The sequence below is a fragment of the Panicum virgatum genome, chromosome 2N (genome assembly GCF_016808335.1).
Source record: "Panicum virgatum strain AP13 chromosome 2N, P.virgatum_v5, whole genome shotgun sequence".
Classification (NCBI taxonomy): domain Eukaryota; kingdom Viridiplantae; phylum Streptophyta; class Magnoliopsida; order Poales; family Poaceae; genus Panicum; species Panicum virgatum.
In genome coordinates, this window is record NC_053146.1 from 1,450,345 (window position 1) to 1,467,126 (window position 16,782).

Consider the following 16,782-nt stretch of genomic DNA (forward strand, 5'->3'; position numbering starts at 1 on the left):
AGACCACCCCACCATATAAATATAAAGAGACGACCGATTGAGGGTATCCAATCGAATATACAAACACTACTTTTTATCCTCTTCTCCAAACCTTAGTTTTTCCAACCCCATCTGTTGTTCGTCCTTCATCTCCACGACGTCTGAAGGCGTTCTAGATAGCCTGCCGATCCTAGAACAACCCTACGTCACTACCGGACTCAGGTACTTTGCCGAGTGTCACAGACACTCGGCAAAGGCAGAAAAACACTCGGCAAATTGTTGGCCGAGTGTGGCACTCGGCAAAGCGCACACGGCCTTTCTTCTACCGGCAAAGCCGGCTTTGCCGAGTGCCTTTTCTCGGGCACTCGGCAAACCTTTGCCGTGTGCCAAGTCGCACTCGGCAAAAAAAAGTTGAAACGGGACGGACGGACGGACAGGTGAACTGGCGAACGGGACGGCGAACTGGCGAACGGGACGGCCGAACGGGACGGGTCGAAAACTTTGCCGAGTGCCATATGCTCGGCACTCGGCAAAGATTCAAACTTCGCCGAGTGCCAACCTGGCCGCACTCGGCGAAGTTTGAGTTTTTGCCGAGTGCCAGTCGTCTGGCACTCGGCGAAGTTTCAAACTTCGCCGAGTGCCAAGGTAATTACACTCGGCAAATACGTTTTCCAGGAAATAGAAAAATGGTTGCTTTGCCGAGTGTCAGGGTAAAAACACTCGGCAAAAGCTTGCTGTTTTTTTATATTTTTTCTGTTTTTATGTATTAACCACATTCATCGTCACAAAAAAAAACATATATACATTCCAGACAAGCGTTACAGTATATATATGGCACATCCATCACATAATAACGCAAATATCTCACGCTGTGTCGCATGAATATCACAAATAGCATAAGTCCAACATCGATGGTATAAGTGTAACGTTCAACAAGCACAAGTCCAACTAATTAAACAAGTCTAGTCCAACAACAACAAGCCCGTAGAACAAATATCATAAACAACTCTAAATTAGCTAGGTGGCCACTACGACGCTGCACGTGCCGGTGAATGCTCGTCCGGAGGCTCATTTGACCCCCCAATCGATTGATTCTGCAAAAAAAAAATATTTTAACTTTTGGCATGGTGATGCATAGAGCCACTATCTGAACAAGGTAAAATACAATAAAAATGCAGGCCGTATATATTGCATCAAACACAAGTATTATTTGCAATGCATCTGAACCAGTATTAGCTTGATAAAAGAAGGAAAAAAATAAAAGGAGTACTGAGATTATACTACTTGTCCATCATGTACGATCGTTCTAAACTTCCACTAATTTTCCAAGTGTGGCTGAAAGATCAGTCCTGGTGCCTCCTAATCATACCTAATTAAACAGCAATATATAGTCACGAATTTACTGTCTAATTTGTGGGAAATTACATTGGCAGCCTAGCTAATCTCTAGTATATAGCACGAGAGATCTTGGGAAGGATCATGTAGCACACGTGTTCGATCAGCCAACCACTAAGTATCTCAACACTCCACTAAGTGAGTCTAGATGTTCTTTCAGATATAGCACATGATATATTGACATAAAGTATCTCAAAATTTGAATATATATGTGCAAGCAAAGTAAATCTATATATCATACTCACAGGAGTGCCTGTAGCGCCAGATGGAGGAAAGATAGACGGAATGCCTAGCGGTGGCAGCGGTGGTGGAGGCCAGGCCATCGTTGGCGGCGGTTGATAGTTGATTGTCGCGCCAAGGCCTTGGAGATATGAGAACATGGTCTGCATCTGTTGTTGCGCGGCCTGTCGCTCAGCAAGAAGCGCCTGCTCCATCCTCTGCCGCTCCTGCATCCGCTCTTCCTGCCACCTGCGCTCTTGCTCCTGCCTTAGCGTCCGCTCCTCCTCCAGCCTCGCCTCGATCTCCTCCCGCCTCTTCGTCTCTTCGTCCATCCGGGCCTATAAGATTTCACCCAAATGTTACAATGCGAACAAAATATAACTAACAGCAACGAACGACAAATGGAGCAGAAATAACCTGGATTGCACGCACGCTGGCCACTGAAGTCTCAGGCCGTGGGCATATTGGCGGAGTCGAGTCGGTGGTCCTTGCCCGAAGCTGAGAGAGAGTCGGCGTACTGGCTGTGTCGACAAGGCTGTTGGCGATCCAGTAACGGCCGTGCTTCTTCCCTCCTCCTGCCCTCATGATGGCTTCTCCAGAAAGGGGCTGGGTGGCCGGATCCCATGTGTCCCCATGGAGTGCCTTTCCCATCTCCATGTACTCAGTGATGCGCGTGTGGACGCTCGGGTTGCTGTATGCCTCGGTTGGATCCGCCGGGTTGTAGGAGACATCGGACGTCGGGTGGATCCGTTTCTTATTTCCACATATGTTGCACGGACACCACAAGAAACTCGATCCTTCAGCCTGACTCCACGCGGCTTCCAAAAAATCATTGGTCTTTCGAATCCATTCATCGGTCATGGTAGCCTGACTTGGACGGCCCGTGTACATCCAATGACGGTCATCCATCCTCTAAACCGGAGTGAGAATAAAAATCAAATGCATCTACGTATTGTCCCTACATTCTAATAGGTGAAGGTAGGTCCTAATCCCACCCGAGGATGCGTACATACGGTCAGTTTTCATGGTCCACTACCATCCGAGACAAAATTAGGTTACATGAACTACGAGGTGCTAGATATGCAAAGACGGTGGCTGTGCTAGATATGCAAAGACGGTGGCGGTGCTTACAACGGGTCGGCGGTGTAGGCGTGGCCGGCTTGGTGTGGACTCGCAGTTCAAGCTTCTCGTCGAGCACGTCGCAGGCGGACGCCGCTACCAGCCTATATTTTGTGCAGTCAGAACAAATAAAAGGTTAAGCATCATGACTAGCAAGAAAGCAAAATCATCAGCGGAAACTACTAAAGCATTGAGGGCACATTGAACACGACTTTCTCTGTTGACATAATATCCACCTTTGCATTAATTGAACACGACTATCGTATGCATATGAAACAGCAATGATACAAATCAGCGCTTATACATACAAAACAGTACCTTTGCATTAATTGCTCGGTCAGTATTAGTCACTAAGACATGATGTCCTGAGACCTGATGTTGTTAGAATCTGATAAATGCTACTGATTGAGCTAGAGTTTAAAGAAAGTCCCAGGAAGGAGGTGACATCAAAGTTCAAAAGTCCCAACTTTCGACTACACATTCAAATTTCCATAGGCTCAGGCTGTTACTTAAAAGTTTCCTTACAAGGTATAAGGCTGCTATTTAGCATAGAACATATAATACATGCACCTATGGTCTACTCTTCCTAATGTGTTTTGTGACTTTGTGTAATCATGTGCATCAGCGCTAATAAGCAAACACATGCTAGGACATGCCATTGGTGTTACTTCAGTCATCTACATCTTGAAAAAAGAAAGGCAAGTTATTCTTCAAAATTAACATGAAAATGACAAAGGTGCATCAAATTTATAGTAAATCAACAATTTTCAGGATACATGGTTCCTAGTGATGCATGACAGAAGACCGTCTTGGGGCCCGGCCTCGTCTCCTAACTACACTAGACTACTGGAGTATGATGAATCGCAGGTTAGCATCACCTAACCTTAGTGTTGAATACATTCAAGGACAACGAACCTAAGTAGTAAGTAGTAGTAAGTATACCAAATTAAATTGAACTCCAGAAAAGTAGTAATAAGTATAAAATAATCCATATATTCGAGGAATTTGCAGGCTCCACACTGATGTGACACCAACAAATATGCAATACAAACTACTAAAACTCTACCAGATTAGTATTCTAAAGCTTGGACATGGACCTGTATTTACCAAGAGCAAGTATCTGTCACTATGACCAAGAGATCTGACAAATCTTGATTACAATACAAGAAAAGCAAAGCAACAGTAGGTCATTAGCGTTAGTGTAACATTACGAGCTACCAAATCCTGCTCCTCTCGCGAAGGTAAATCTCATTACCTCTCATGATCATGCTTTCTATTCGCTTACTCCAGGCCAGATCCATGCCCTAGACGCCGGCTACCACAGATGATTCAAAGAAAAACTGGATCCACGAACACGGAGCTGTGAGCCAAGAACCCTAGGATATGAGAGAAAGGAGAAGAGCGACGGGAAACTTACCGGTGAGAACGGGGCTACCGGAGTGGACAGCCGCTGCCGGGGAGCCGAATCCGCCAGGCCGCCTCCGCCGCCGCCGCCGCTGGACGGCCGCGCCGCCTTCGCGTGTGCCGCGCCGGCGCCTCCCCTCGAGACTCTGGAAGGAGAAGGAGAGAACGAGGATTCGTTCCGGACCTAATGAGGTGGGGTTTCGTTCCGGGCCGGAAAGGGGGAGGAAAGGTCCGGATGGGCCAGTTTTCAATCCGGACCAGGCTCCGGGGACGGCGAGCCGGGGCGTGGAGGCGGCGGGGCAGGGCGCGGCGCGCCGGGGCGGGGCGTGGAGGCGGCGGCGCGGCGGAGTGGAGGCGGCGGCGTGAGTACGGGTGTGTGCGGCGTGAGTGAGTGCGCGTGTGTGCGGGTCGGTCACTTAGCTGGGGGCGGGGGCAGAAACTTTGCCGAGTGCCAGATCACGGCACTCGGCAAAGACACGACCGCTTTGCCGAGTGCCCTGATTTGGCACTCGGCAAAGCCGCTACCGCTTTGCCGAGTGCCACGCTGGCAGCACTCGGCAAAGCCAGGATTTCATTTCAAAATCCTTCAATTCAAAATTTATTTAAACATATTTCTTTGATTATAATTTAACATTTCATTACTAAACTTATATTTCAGACAAATATATCATGCTTCAATGATAAAAATTATATTATTTCAATCACTTTTAGCTATATTTCAATTTGTATGAACTAATTCACTACATTTTTCAAAAAAATTAAAAAATACGAAAACATTTCGAAAAATAACCAAACTTTAACATAAACCAATTTATGAGGTCTATTGCGTATATAAAAAATTTAACATACTTTAGCCAAAAAAATTCCATTATTTCATGCAGTATAAGTTCAAATTCAATTTACATAGTACTAAAAAAACTTTAATATTATCAAATGGGCTAAAAAAATAATGAATATTTACCATAAACCTATCCATCATGTCCATTGCCTACACAAAAAATTTTGAAGTCAAAACTCAATTGGATGGTCCGTTGGACTCAAAAACTTAACTGACTCATTCAAATGTCTTTGGATCCTCTTCAGGATTCCTCATCCTGTAACCAACGTATGTGATAACTTTTTTGAAATCTTCTCAAATTTTTTCCACAGCCTCTACTTATGATATCATGCTTTCACTACAAATTTCATAATTTTCGGACTTCATTTGTGTTTTATAGAATTTAAAATCTATTCGGCCACAAATTCATTGCTATGTTTCCTGAATAAGATATTTGATTTTTTTTCTTTAAATTCTTGTACAAACCCTCAAATTTGACTCAATAACTTGAATATAATTTTTCCATTAATTATCAACACTTTTGACAACATTTGGCAGTTCAAATTTGAATTATACACAAAATATTCTTGTAATCAAATAAATAATCTAAATATAGTAAACATAAAGGATAATTTGCCAAATTTAAATATGATGTCTTTCACATAGTATGAGAACGGAGGAAAAAGTTTGGAGGTCGTTGGAGAAAGTTTTTGTATTTGTTTGCCGAGTGCCAAAGACGACACTCGGCAAAGTTTATTAAATGCCGAGTGCCTGTTCCATTACACTCGGCATTACAATATGTTTGCCGAGTGCCCCAATTTGGCACTCGGCGAAGCATAACGGTAACGGCCGTGGAAAAATGGGAACGTTCGTGGCAACAGCGTAACGGCCTTGGGGAGCTGGCGGGTGCGGTGCACGTGACAGCGTTTGCCGAGTGTCGACTGTAGGGCACTCGGCAAAGATCTTGTTGCCGAGTGTCCCCATGTAGGCACTCGGCAAACAAAAGCATCGCCACCGTAACGGTCGTCTGCGGGTCGTCTGTTGGTGCACGTGACGCTCTTTGCCGAGTGTCAACTGACTAGCACTCGGCAAAGTGTGTCTTTGCCGAGTGCCATATGGCTGGCACTCGGCAAAGAGATAGTCCGCCGAGTGTTATTTGTTCGCCGAGTGCATGTTTTTTGGCACTCGGCAAATCTATCTTTGCTGAGTGCTCGAGATTATGCACTCGGCAAATATCCGGGCACTCGGCATATGTCGGTTTTCCGGTAGTGCGTGCGCCTGCCCTGACGGGGTCCCTCCCGGGCTAGCGTTCGCAGGTCGTCGCTGTTTCACCCCGGCGATCGGTCTGACCGGTCCCTTAGACCGGTCTGACCGCTCCACGCAGGAGGCGCTGCATCGAGTTCCTCCTCACGCCGCACGATCTAGTGCGTTCGTGTGTTGATCCGTAAAAGGCGTCAACAATGAGCTCTGATGACGTATTGATACAGGGAGATGTTCAAAGCTTTATTTTGTTTGGACATGAAAAGGCTTTATTTCGTTACACCTTCCGGTCTTCATCAGCTATCCAACCACTCTCCATGTGATTCTTCCCACGAAACTACTGACCACGTAATATAATGCCCCTTGGGTAATTATATATATACAGATGACAATTGACAAGTACTGAAATGCAGAGTCTCATGTTGCCGTTAGACTGTTAGTCAACAAAAAAAAAATCGAGGTGACTGAAGTCCAAAAACAATCCTTCTATAAGCCATCTCGGTCATCTTTTGCTTTGACGAAGTTGGACCTACCGAAAAGGAAGTAGTAGCTTCCCCAAAATAATGTATGCACCAGTAAGCGATCAAACGTAGTTGAACCGGTCCCTATGGATGCTGTTCCAAGAAGAGCTACCATTTGAAGGAGATGCCGCTGAAAGTTCACCTGTTTCAGTTGGAGCATTAGAAATAAAAAAAAGCACCAGTTTAACAAGTTCGCACCTGTTCTCCTCTGCACCCCTGACCCCTAGACTACTAATTTTTCACTTCTCTATCCTCTCAAAATCTTGGCAATCACTACCTTAGCAACTGTTGGTGATGGCAAATTTGGTGTCCTACCAACTGTTGGTCCATGAAAAGTTGGGTAATCATTTCTTTTCATATTACCTTCTTAAGCAGTTTGGTAAAGTTATTATGACAACTCAGTCGGAGAATATCATGATTTCTGGAACAATAGTACAGGATCTTAACTTTAACGTTTGGAAATAAATTAGACATCAGTCGGAGTATTTTTCCATGGAAATAAATTTACAATAATTAGTATGGGCCTGTTAGATGTGGACTGCCAAAACTTTTGGCCAAAAGGTTTTGCACCAAAGTTTTTGCCAAATACCAAAAGTTACTCTCTTGGCTCGCCTCCCAACACGTTGTTAGCGCTTTCTAGGACTCCTGGCTCCCAAATGCCAAAAGTTGTGCAGCCCAACTTTTGGTAAAAATGGAGAACTAAACGCCACTATTGGCTTCATTATTCTACTAGAAGTTTCCAGTGACAAGCAGCCAAGAACTTTCTAAGTTCCTTGTCCACTGGCGCATGGATGAAACATTTTCAAACTTTGTTTCACATCTCCACTTCCGTTCCCTGTCATTATTAGTCATCACACCAAACTGAATTTCCATGCGACTACTTGACGCCCCTCTTCCACTTTTTTCCACATAATAATACAGTGTTGGTCGAATATATTGAAACCTGTAACAAAGTGGAAACTCTCATGCTTCATTTATGTCAGACTTCTTGACTACATGGTTTCCCATGTAGAGGCCAAATCCAAACAACCTCTCACTATCAAAGATGTCTAACTCTTACCCCGTCAAAGTCTTGGGCATCACTATCTTCTCCTTAAATTCCTATGTTCCTGGGTGCTTCTACGATTATCCCCCTTACGTGCTTCTACGATAATCAACCCCGTTTGGTTACTTGTGCTAATAAACAGTGATTCATGCTAATCTCCATGCATGGGCCACTAAACAAAATCTATTTGCAAAACCTCTTCATGGATGGGTGTAACTTTTCGCGACAAATCTAACGATGGTAATTAATCGATGATTAGCTACAGTTCTTATTTGCAAAACCTCTTCATGGAAGTGTAGGATCATCACTTGTTCTTATTTTCTATTTAAATTTCGAGCGTGTAGCTACTTTAGTACCACAGGTTATTATTCATGTATTTGACTGACTATATTGGAAACTTTCATAAAGAAAGCCAAAGTTACTGAATTTGTCTGAAATATGTTCAGACCAAGAACATGTACGCCTTCTATACCAGAAGCTCAAGGTGATTCTATTAAAACGTTCTCGGTCTCTTTTTTTGTATTGGTTAGTTTCCCATCAGTGGACCCTGTAAGAAAAACATTTGCTGGGATAGCTTCGACCAAGCGTTGAAAGCTTGACACGCCTCGATTGTCAAACAAGATGAGCTTTGATGGTGCATAGACACGTGGAGATGTTCAAAGCTTTATTTTGTTTGGCCATGAAAAGGCTTTATTTTGTTACACCTTCCAGTCTTCATTAGCTATCCAACCATTCTCCATCATCCATGTCATTCCCACAAAACTACTGACCATGTAACATAATGCCTCTCGGGTAATTATATATATACATATGACAATGCAAGTACTGAAAACCTAATTCCTCCCAACCATCTTTTGCTTTGACGAAGTTGGACCTACCCAAAAGGACTTACCGGAGCTATCGTAGAAGTAGTAGCTTCCCCAAATAATATATGCACCAGTAAGTAATCCAACCACTCTCCATGTGATTCCCACGAAACTACTGACCACATAATATAATTCCCACGAACTTGAAAGTCTAGGTTGAGAATGCAAGCTTGAAGTGTCAAAGCAAGCGAAGAATGATTCCATTTTATGATTGCCGAGTGGATTCAAGGGAAAAAAAATAGTTGATACTACCTCTGCTATGCCTGAAATTCTAGCTCATGCATGAAACATCGATCCATCAGAAAACTCAACCGTCAACAGATCAATCAGGGAAACAGAAGAAACAGAGAAAAAAAATGATGTAGTACACATTTCGGGGAACATACCAAATTTGAGATTACTATGCATAACTGAGAACAGACCAGCCAATAGGTAGGATTTAGGTCCAATACTCAAAACAAAAGGGCAAGAGATGCAACTCCACAAGAGTTGCGAAGGTACATATTACTATCAAGAGAGGGCGATCAAATCTTCGAGTTGTAGAGATGTGGGATCGATCAATCGATTGTCCATCATATTTGTAATATAAACTATGCATATACAGATTATGTTCGCCACTTTATGCCTGTTGGCAATCATAGACAAATGCTGAGTGGCACTCTCTCATGCTGTTGTTGAGTACAAAAAACAATACTTCACTGCTCAACATAGATTCCTTGTCAAGGCCAACTCCTCTGCACCACTGACCCCTAAGACTACTAATTTTTCACTTCTCTTTCCTCTCAAAATCTTAGCCATAACTACCTTAGCAACTCTAGGTGATGGCAAATTTGGTGTCCTACCAACGGTTGGTCCATGAAAAGTGGGTAACCACTTTTTTTCATATTACCTTCTTAAGCAGTTTGGTAAAGTTATTATGACAACTCAATCGGAGAATATCATGATTTCTGGAACAATACAGGATCTTAACTTTCAAGTTTGGAAATAAATTAGACATCAGTTGGAGTATTTTTCCATTAGATGTATTTGGAGTGCCAAAACTTTTGGCCAGAAGTTTTTGCCAAATACCATGATCAATGGCACAAAAGAAGCTTACTAACTTCATAAACAAGTGGTAGTGAAATCCTATAGCTTGCAATTCATGGTTTGCTAACAATTACCTAAATCATCACACAATCATTAATCAAATCAGCAAAAATTACACGAAACAGAAGGTAAACAGAGTGATTTACCCTGCAAATTTCATACCAAAACATGCAGCCATTTATTCAGAACAAAACATTTATTCAGACAACTCCTAGAAAAAGATTGAATTATAAAGGTTAGACCAGAGCAAACTAGAAGCTAGAAATATAACAGGAGGTCGACACAGAGTTAACTTAGCTTCTGTAAATTTTTCAAGATTTAATCTATAAAGAATTTATTCTGAGAAAATAAACAAAACTGACAGAAAACTAAAAAGATTCATTTGTAGCTTCTGTTCTAGTCATGAACTAGTGCTCAAATTTTACATACAGTAACATAAGACTAAAACAAGGCTGTACAAAAATTATAAGGAATTTTTAAACAAGGAAACTATTTATTAAGATTAAAGCTTACTTAACAACCATTAAATCATAGCTATGGTTAAACATGAGTACTGACCACGAAAATTTTAAAGTAACACTATAGTCACATTAAAATTTCACCATAAAAATTTCACAGCAAGATATGTTTTCAATCATTAGTTAAGAAAAAGATAAAACAACTAGTATATAAGCACTAGTAACACAAATCTATTTTTACAGCAGAAACTTTCAACAAACACCTAACATATTATGATTCTACTGCAAAGATCTCTTCATGAGTATTCCAAAACATCAAGATTTTCCTTTTTATGATTTTTCTACGAATTTCTATGGAATTTCAAATTTCACTGCAAAAATAACAAAGAAGTCCCTAGAGGCACTATTCACATGAGTCATGGGCTTCGCAGACAGCCCCCTGGGGTTTCTTGAATTCTAACAGGGGGGTCCTCGGCCATGGTCAGAGGAAGGAGCGGGTTTGACCGGCCGAATCCGGCGAGATAGCTCACCGGCGGTGGGGGCCCCGTGGGGGAAAATGATGAGGAGGTCGGCGCGCACCTCTGGATGGTCTTGGGGTGCGGGGAGGTGCTCGGAGGCTGCGGCTCGACGGAGTAGGGCGGCGGCGGCGGAGGTTCAACGGCGGCTAGGGTGCTCCGGTGGGTTCTGGGCAAGGAGAAGTTGCCCGTGAGCTGCGCGGGAGTGAGGCGGAGCGATTGGTGAGGTCGATTGAGGGCGGGGAAAGGTGGAGGAGGGGGTTCGATGGTGAGGTCGAGCTCGTCGGAGCTCGGGCGGGCGACGGAGGCGTTCTGGGGATTCAGGGCAGGGAGCGAGCGAAAGGGCGAGGGGAACTGGTCGAGGGGGTTCTTGTAGTGCCGCTGCGCGCAAGAGATTGGGCTCTGGGGCTCTGTCCCGAGCTCTCCACGGCGGCGGCGAGGTGGCGGCCGGCGGGCGCTCGGTGCTGCGTGGCAAGGCAGGGAGGCACAGCGTGAAGGCAAAAAGCGGTGGAGGAGGTCGGGCGCGACGCGTGGATGCCAGTGCAAGCAGGAGGTGCCCGGGGAGACGGCCCAGAGCGGCGGCGGGCGGCGCTCTGCGCGGCGGCAGAGGAAGCAGGCAGGAGGAAGGAGAAGGGGGACTTGTTTGCAATTTCATAAATTCCAGGGACCCAAATGTAAACCAGCAATAACTTTTAATCTAGGGCTCAAATGAAAAAGTGACAACATGAAAGTTGTTCAGTTTTTCAAGATCTACAACTTTGATGTTGTGAAAAAATTTATTTGATCAAAGGTTTAAGAGTTATTTTTGAAAACATAAAGAGAATTTGAATTCAAAGGACTTTTGTCTTTTTCAATGAAAAATCACTTTAAAACTAGGCTGAATTGAAAGATTTCCTGCCAAGCAATGATTACATTACATTTTGAAAATAAACCCTCCACAAAAGCTATAATCACACATCCTATTCAATTAAAACTATAAAGTTGACCTTGGAATAATTCATAATTACACAAAGGTCCTTAAAGTTTTAAAATAGGCCCTTGCTCAAACAATTTCACACATGAAGCACAGGGAATAAATGTAGTTTTATTATGCAGACACCTAGGGTGTCACAGGTTTTACAACCGGTACCCCCAAACCGAGACCATTGGCCTCAGTCTAGGACACCGGGTTTTTCACCCGGTGCCTTAGACATCCATTAGTACCGGTTGGAAAGACCAACCGGCACCAAAGCATTTTTGGCAAACAAAAAAAATAAGCAGGCATCCTGCTGCCGGCGCTCGGGCCCGAAGCTTCGCCTCGTCGCCGTCGCCGCTCCTGCTGCCGCGTTCCGAGCCGCTCGTGGCCGCCGCTCCTGCTGCCGCGCTCGGGCCCGGAGCTCCGCCGTCGAGATCCGCCCTCCTCCCTTGGCCGCCGATATCCGCCCTCATCCCTGGGCCGTCGCCGCTCCTGCTTCCGCGCTCGGGCCCGCTCCTCCCTTGGCCGTCGCCGCTCCTGCTGCCACGCTCCGAGCCACTCGAGGCCGCCGCTCGGGCCCGGAGCTCCTCCGCCGAGTTCCGCCCTCCTCCCTTGGCCGTCGCTGCTCCTGCTGCCACGCTCGGGCCCGATCCTCCCTTGGCCGCGGCGGCGGCCACACGCACGCTCCTCGCGCCCCATGGCGGCAGCGGCGGCCGGCTCCCGAGCGCCGCTCCCACGCCTTGAGGTGCGACACGACCCGGAGGAGGACCCGGTCGGGGAGGCCGCCGAGATGGTCGCCACCGACGGGCGCGCCCAGCACTTCTGCGCCGAACGGGCTACCTGCACCACGGCCCTCGCGCTCCACCATGGCGGCGGGAGGATGTAACCGTGCGCGAAGAGGTCATCAGCCGTGCGCGGAGGGAACAGGGGAGGCCCGCTGCTCCGCCGTCGGGGGTAGGCCGCTCCTCGGCCCTGCCCCTCCGCCGCCGGCCCGTGCGCGGTGGCGAACTCCAGGAGGCGGCGTGGGTGCTCGCCGGTGCAGGGAGGAGGGGAGGGGGCGGAGTAGGGGAGGGGCCGGAGCAAGGAGGGGTGGCGTGCGTGGGAGAGAGAGGGAGGAAGGAGAGAGAGTGACCGGGGAGAGAGATGAGAGGTCATCAGGTGCCGACAGTGAGAGACTTTAAAATATCGCGAGTTGGGAGCACAGGTACCTAACGCATGCATTGGCACCGGTTCGTGGCTTTACCCGGTGCTAATGTCTGCTCTAAAGGCACCGGGTAATGGCACGACCCGGTGCCATTCATGCATAGGCTAATCGGAACCGGCTCATAGTATTAACCGGTACCTTTGATATTCAATTGGTACCGGTTTCTGATGCGGCGCAACTTTCCGGCGCTTGGTGCAGGCCAAAAGTACCGGCTGTTGTTACAACCGGTACCAATGTCTAGTATCAGTACCGGTTGCAACATGAACTGGTACTTTTGGCCTGGACTTTTGGCTTCTTTTCCAGTAGTGCACACTTTAGAAAGCAAAGGGAAGGACCTACAATCTGTACAGATCCTATATTTTAGCATGACACCAAGAGGGGCCAAACTGCAGCTGAAAGTGGAGTACCAAATCTGTTTGAAATCCCAGGCAGCAGGATAGAAGAATCTATATCTCCGAAACCATGTGTCCAAAAAATCTTAAATTTCACTAGGACGTAGTCCTATGTGCAAACTACAATTTTGTTATTATAGGTTTCCTCAAATTTCCTCGTTAAGATCATCTCAGGTTGCAGGCGGGGCGGGTTGCGGCTAGCCGCAAACCCCCAGAGCTCGCCGCTAACATATTTTTGTGGGTTTGAGGCAGAAAACTTAAACCCGCATGTCCCGCATCGAAGGCAATTAGCTGGCTTGCCCGGACAGGCAGCTCGCTTGCTTGCACGGTGCAACTCCATTTGATTAAACCAATAAGCATCGAGTATAGTTGACAAAAACAAAATACTGAAACAAAATAAAAGTCAAAAGGGGCATTCATACTCAGAACAACCGTGTTTTCTATCATCAATCGAATTCAAATTAGAATTATGTTACATCAGCATGAATAAACAAGAACTGGTAGCTTCTTCCAATAAACGGCTAGCTTCTTCCAGTGTGAACTTGATACCTCATGGGGCCTTCTGATAGCATCTTCATCATCATCATCATCATTAGAAAACAAATAAGGATAGATGATTAAACTAATCATAGTAAGCTCGTAAGAAAAACTACATGGATGGATGATTAAACTAATCATAGTAAGCTCGTAAGAAAAAATACAATGTGACAACTGCATTCGTGATAATGTGACAGAATCTAGAAAGATAAAAAACATAAGTTTTCACAGAACTGCATGTCTGCAATGTGACAGAATTTTGTAGCTGCATGGGCTCATGCCATTTAATCAATTTTTATCAACGGTGGAGTCCTGAACTTAGGTGAAGGTGCTAAATTTAACTGCAAAACTGAAATCGTGCACTAATATTCAAGTACACAAGAAACCGGGTTTCACAAACAGTACTGAAAAAGTAAATGACAGTTCATTACAAGACAGTTGATTGCAAAAATTAGTTGCACTGAATTTTTTCCTCAGGTTTGGAAGTAAATTTAGTCAAAATTACAAGGCTAGGGAAACTACTTTTGGCTGAAATGCTTGACATATCAAACAAAATACATTAACATTGGCAAAGAAGAACACCTCTGGTTGCTGCTACATGTGGAAAAAACTTGAACTCTGCATAGCCATTGGCACGGTTACACCTAGAGATTTTATCAAGCAAGAATAAAGGCAGGTTAAGCTAGCAAGACCAAAAACAATTGTCATAAACAAATAGTGAACATAAACCTTGAGCTCTGCATACTTAAGTTTTGTACTGCTACCGACATCTGAACCATATAACAAAACTAGAAGCTAAACGTTGTTATCCACAATTGGTAAACATAGTATCTATTATTTAGTAACATTGTTATCTACATAATTGATTTCTTAATTTCACTCAACCGATATAAGTAGAATCAAATGAGCAGGTGTATTCATAGAACAACACATCCATGTACAGGAAGCCAGCTGCTTTTCCTCCTATCGCATCTCATGTCAATGTAGGTCACAGCCAAGCCGACGGTCAGCACAAAGATCGCAATTAAGCAGCTAGAGCCCCTGAAGCAGATGCAGCTTGATACCTAGGCGGAGTTCACATAGATCCGGCTAGATCCAAGACCTAGCACAGATCTCCGATCTCCCCAACTTAACAGAGCATGAGGGGCAGCTCGGGCTGGGGGGAAGGAGAGGTGCTGGCATACCTGACGCTTGCCTCGTTGCTGTCCTTGGTGCGCCGGCCCCGGCGAGGGTGGAGGCGAGGAGCGGGAGGGCTACATGTCCTACTGGAGTAGATCCTCGGATGCCGATGGCAAGGCCATCCACCGTGCCATCAAAGCCTTTAAAGTGCACCTGGCCAAGGAGAAGAGGGAGAGCATCAAGGGGGTCGGCGGGTTGTGCACCACTGTGGATTTCGGCGGCGGCGACGAAGGTCTCGGGAGTGGGAGAGATGTGAGTCGAGGAGGTCCCGGGCTGGTGGGTTCTTGCGGGTCCTTGCGGACGTACCCTCTTGACCGCGGGTTTAGTAGGCTGTTTAACGCAAGCCCACGAAGAACTAGCTGCTGGGCCACATCTGCCGCAAACTCTAATTTTGTGGGGCAGGTAAGCGGGCTCGTTTAACAACCCGCCCCGCCTGCAATCTGATCATCTAATACATATCTGAACATATGATGCCAAATCTGGACATTCAGAAACTTTGACAGCAGCTAGATCTTATAAACCTCTACAACTTTTGTATGATCCACCTTTGGACGAAAAATCATTTAGGTTGCCAAAACTATAAAGACAGCAGCACTACCCGAGCTACAGGATAGCAGATCACCAACCTTCAAACCGTGCTTCCCTCCTCCTCCCCCCAACTCACACATAAATCCACTAATCCCCATGACCAAGAACAATCTAAAAGCATTAATTAGCAGGACTAAGATGGATTCACCTCACCTTGGCCTTTCCCCAAACCAAGGGCAGCATGATTGGGATGGGGGAAGAACATGTCTACTCCAAAGATGCACCACATATGGATCCTCTCCTCCCATTTTTTTCCTCCTTTTTCCTTGCTTGTTGCTGCTGTGGAGGAGATTCTAGAGAGAGGGGGAGGGGCTGTTGAGGGGCAAGAGAGACGTTCAGGGAGAGAATCTCGAACTAGGGGGGAAGGGGAGGCATTGGGGAGAGGGAATAGGCCCCTAGGGTTAAGGTGGGAGGATGACCTAGGCATTCAGGTTGGGCTGGTTGGATAGCTCTTCGCCCAATTTGGCTTGGGCCTCTTCTAAAGTTTTTTTCCCTTCAAAATATTTTTGGTATTACATTAGTAGTTAGGTCAAACCGCCAAGCACATATGCAATTTCCTTATCCGATTTGTTGATCCACTAAGGAAATTGCACATTTGCTAGGCGGTTGGTAGTCAAGGAAATATTTGTCAAGTACTTATTTTCACTTACTAATATATTTTTCATATGTTTGTCACGTACCTTTTCAGTTAACATATATGACATATGCTTGTTAAGTACTTGTTTTCACTTAACCTATATGACTTAAGTTTGTTATCTTTACTAATAGCACAAACTCATTAAGATTAATTACACATGTATGACACTTGATAAGTTAACTCAAATGTACATATGACACCTAAACTTGTTCTCTTAAAGATATATATGTCACTCAAATATTTTTATACTTTACAATATAGTTTTATAATATTCTCAATAATACCAAAATTTATCAAAAATTCTAAAATTTAGTAGGGTGCCAAATTACACTCTAATATGGCACTCAAAGTTGTTCAATGTGCTGGCGCATTGGTAATTTTGACGATAGCCTAATTCCCTTGGATGCCAGACTGCGAGAAATGATCCTCGGCAGCCAGCAATGACCAAGGAAATGTCCTTAGCAATTTTGGTACTTTTCTTGATGATATTTGGCAACCAAGTAATTCTGGATTCTAGCAGTGATAGAAAAGTGACCAGATATGGAGGTAAAGTCCTTTTTGGAACAGTTTCAGCTCCAAGGTCCGGGTTAGATCTGCATTTTATAG

The 16,782-nt window shown here is 45.1% G+C and overlaps 1 protein-coding gene and 1 long non-coding RNA gene across 3 annotated transcripts; both read right to left on the minus strand.

Moving 5' to 3' along the window:
- Positions 1–763: 763 nt before the first annotated feature.
- On the minus strand, positions 764–2,236 carry LOC120659263 (drebrin-like). 2 transcript variants are annotated; one of them, XM_039937345.1, is made up of 3 exons: positions 2,011–2,236; positions 1,620–1,931; positions 764–1,073 (listed from the first exon to the last, which is right to left on the minus strand). In XM_039937345.1, exons 1-3 carry the CDS (start codon positions 2,176–2,178, stop codon positions 1,008–1,010), a joined length of 546 nt encoding a protein of 181 aa, XP_039793279.1. In that variant the 5' UTR covers positions 2,179–2,236; the 3' UTR covers positions 764–1,007. The 2 variants fall into 2 exon arrangements, with proteins under 2 accessions (XP_039793279.1, XP_039793278.1); XM_039937344.1 differs by lacking the exon at positions 764–1,073 and having other exon boundaries at positions 1,334–1,931.
- Positions 2,237–13,622: 11,386 nt separating this feature from the next.
- LOC120659265 lies at positions 13,623–15,329 on the minus strand. Its single transcript, XR_005668960.1, has 3 exons — positions 14,957–15,329; positions 14,355–14,416; positions 13,623–13,807 (listed from the first exon to the last, which is right to left on the minus strand). It is a non-coding gene; the product is annotated as an uncharacterized LOC120659265 (long non-coding RNA).
- Between the last annotated feature and the right edge of the window lie 1,453 nt (positions 15,330–16,782).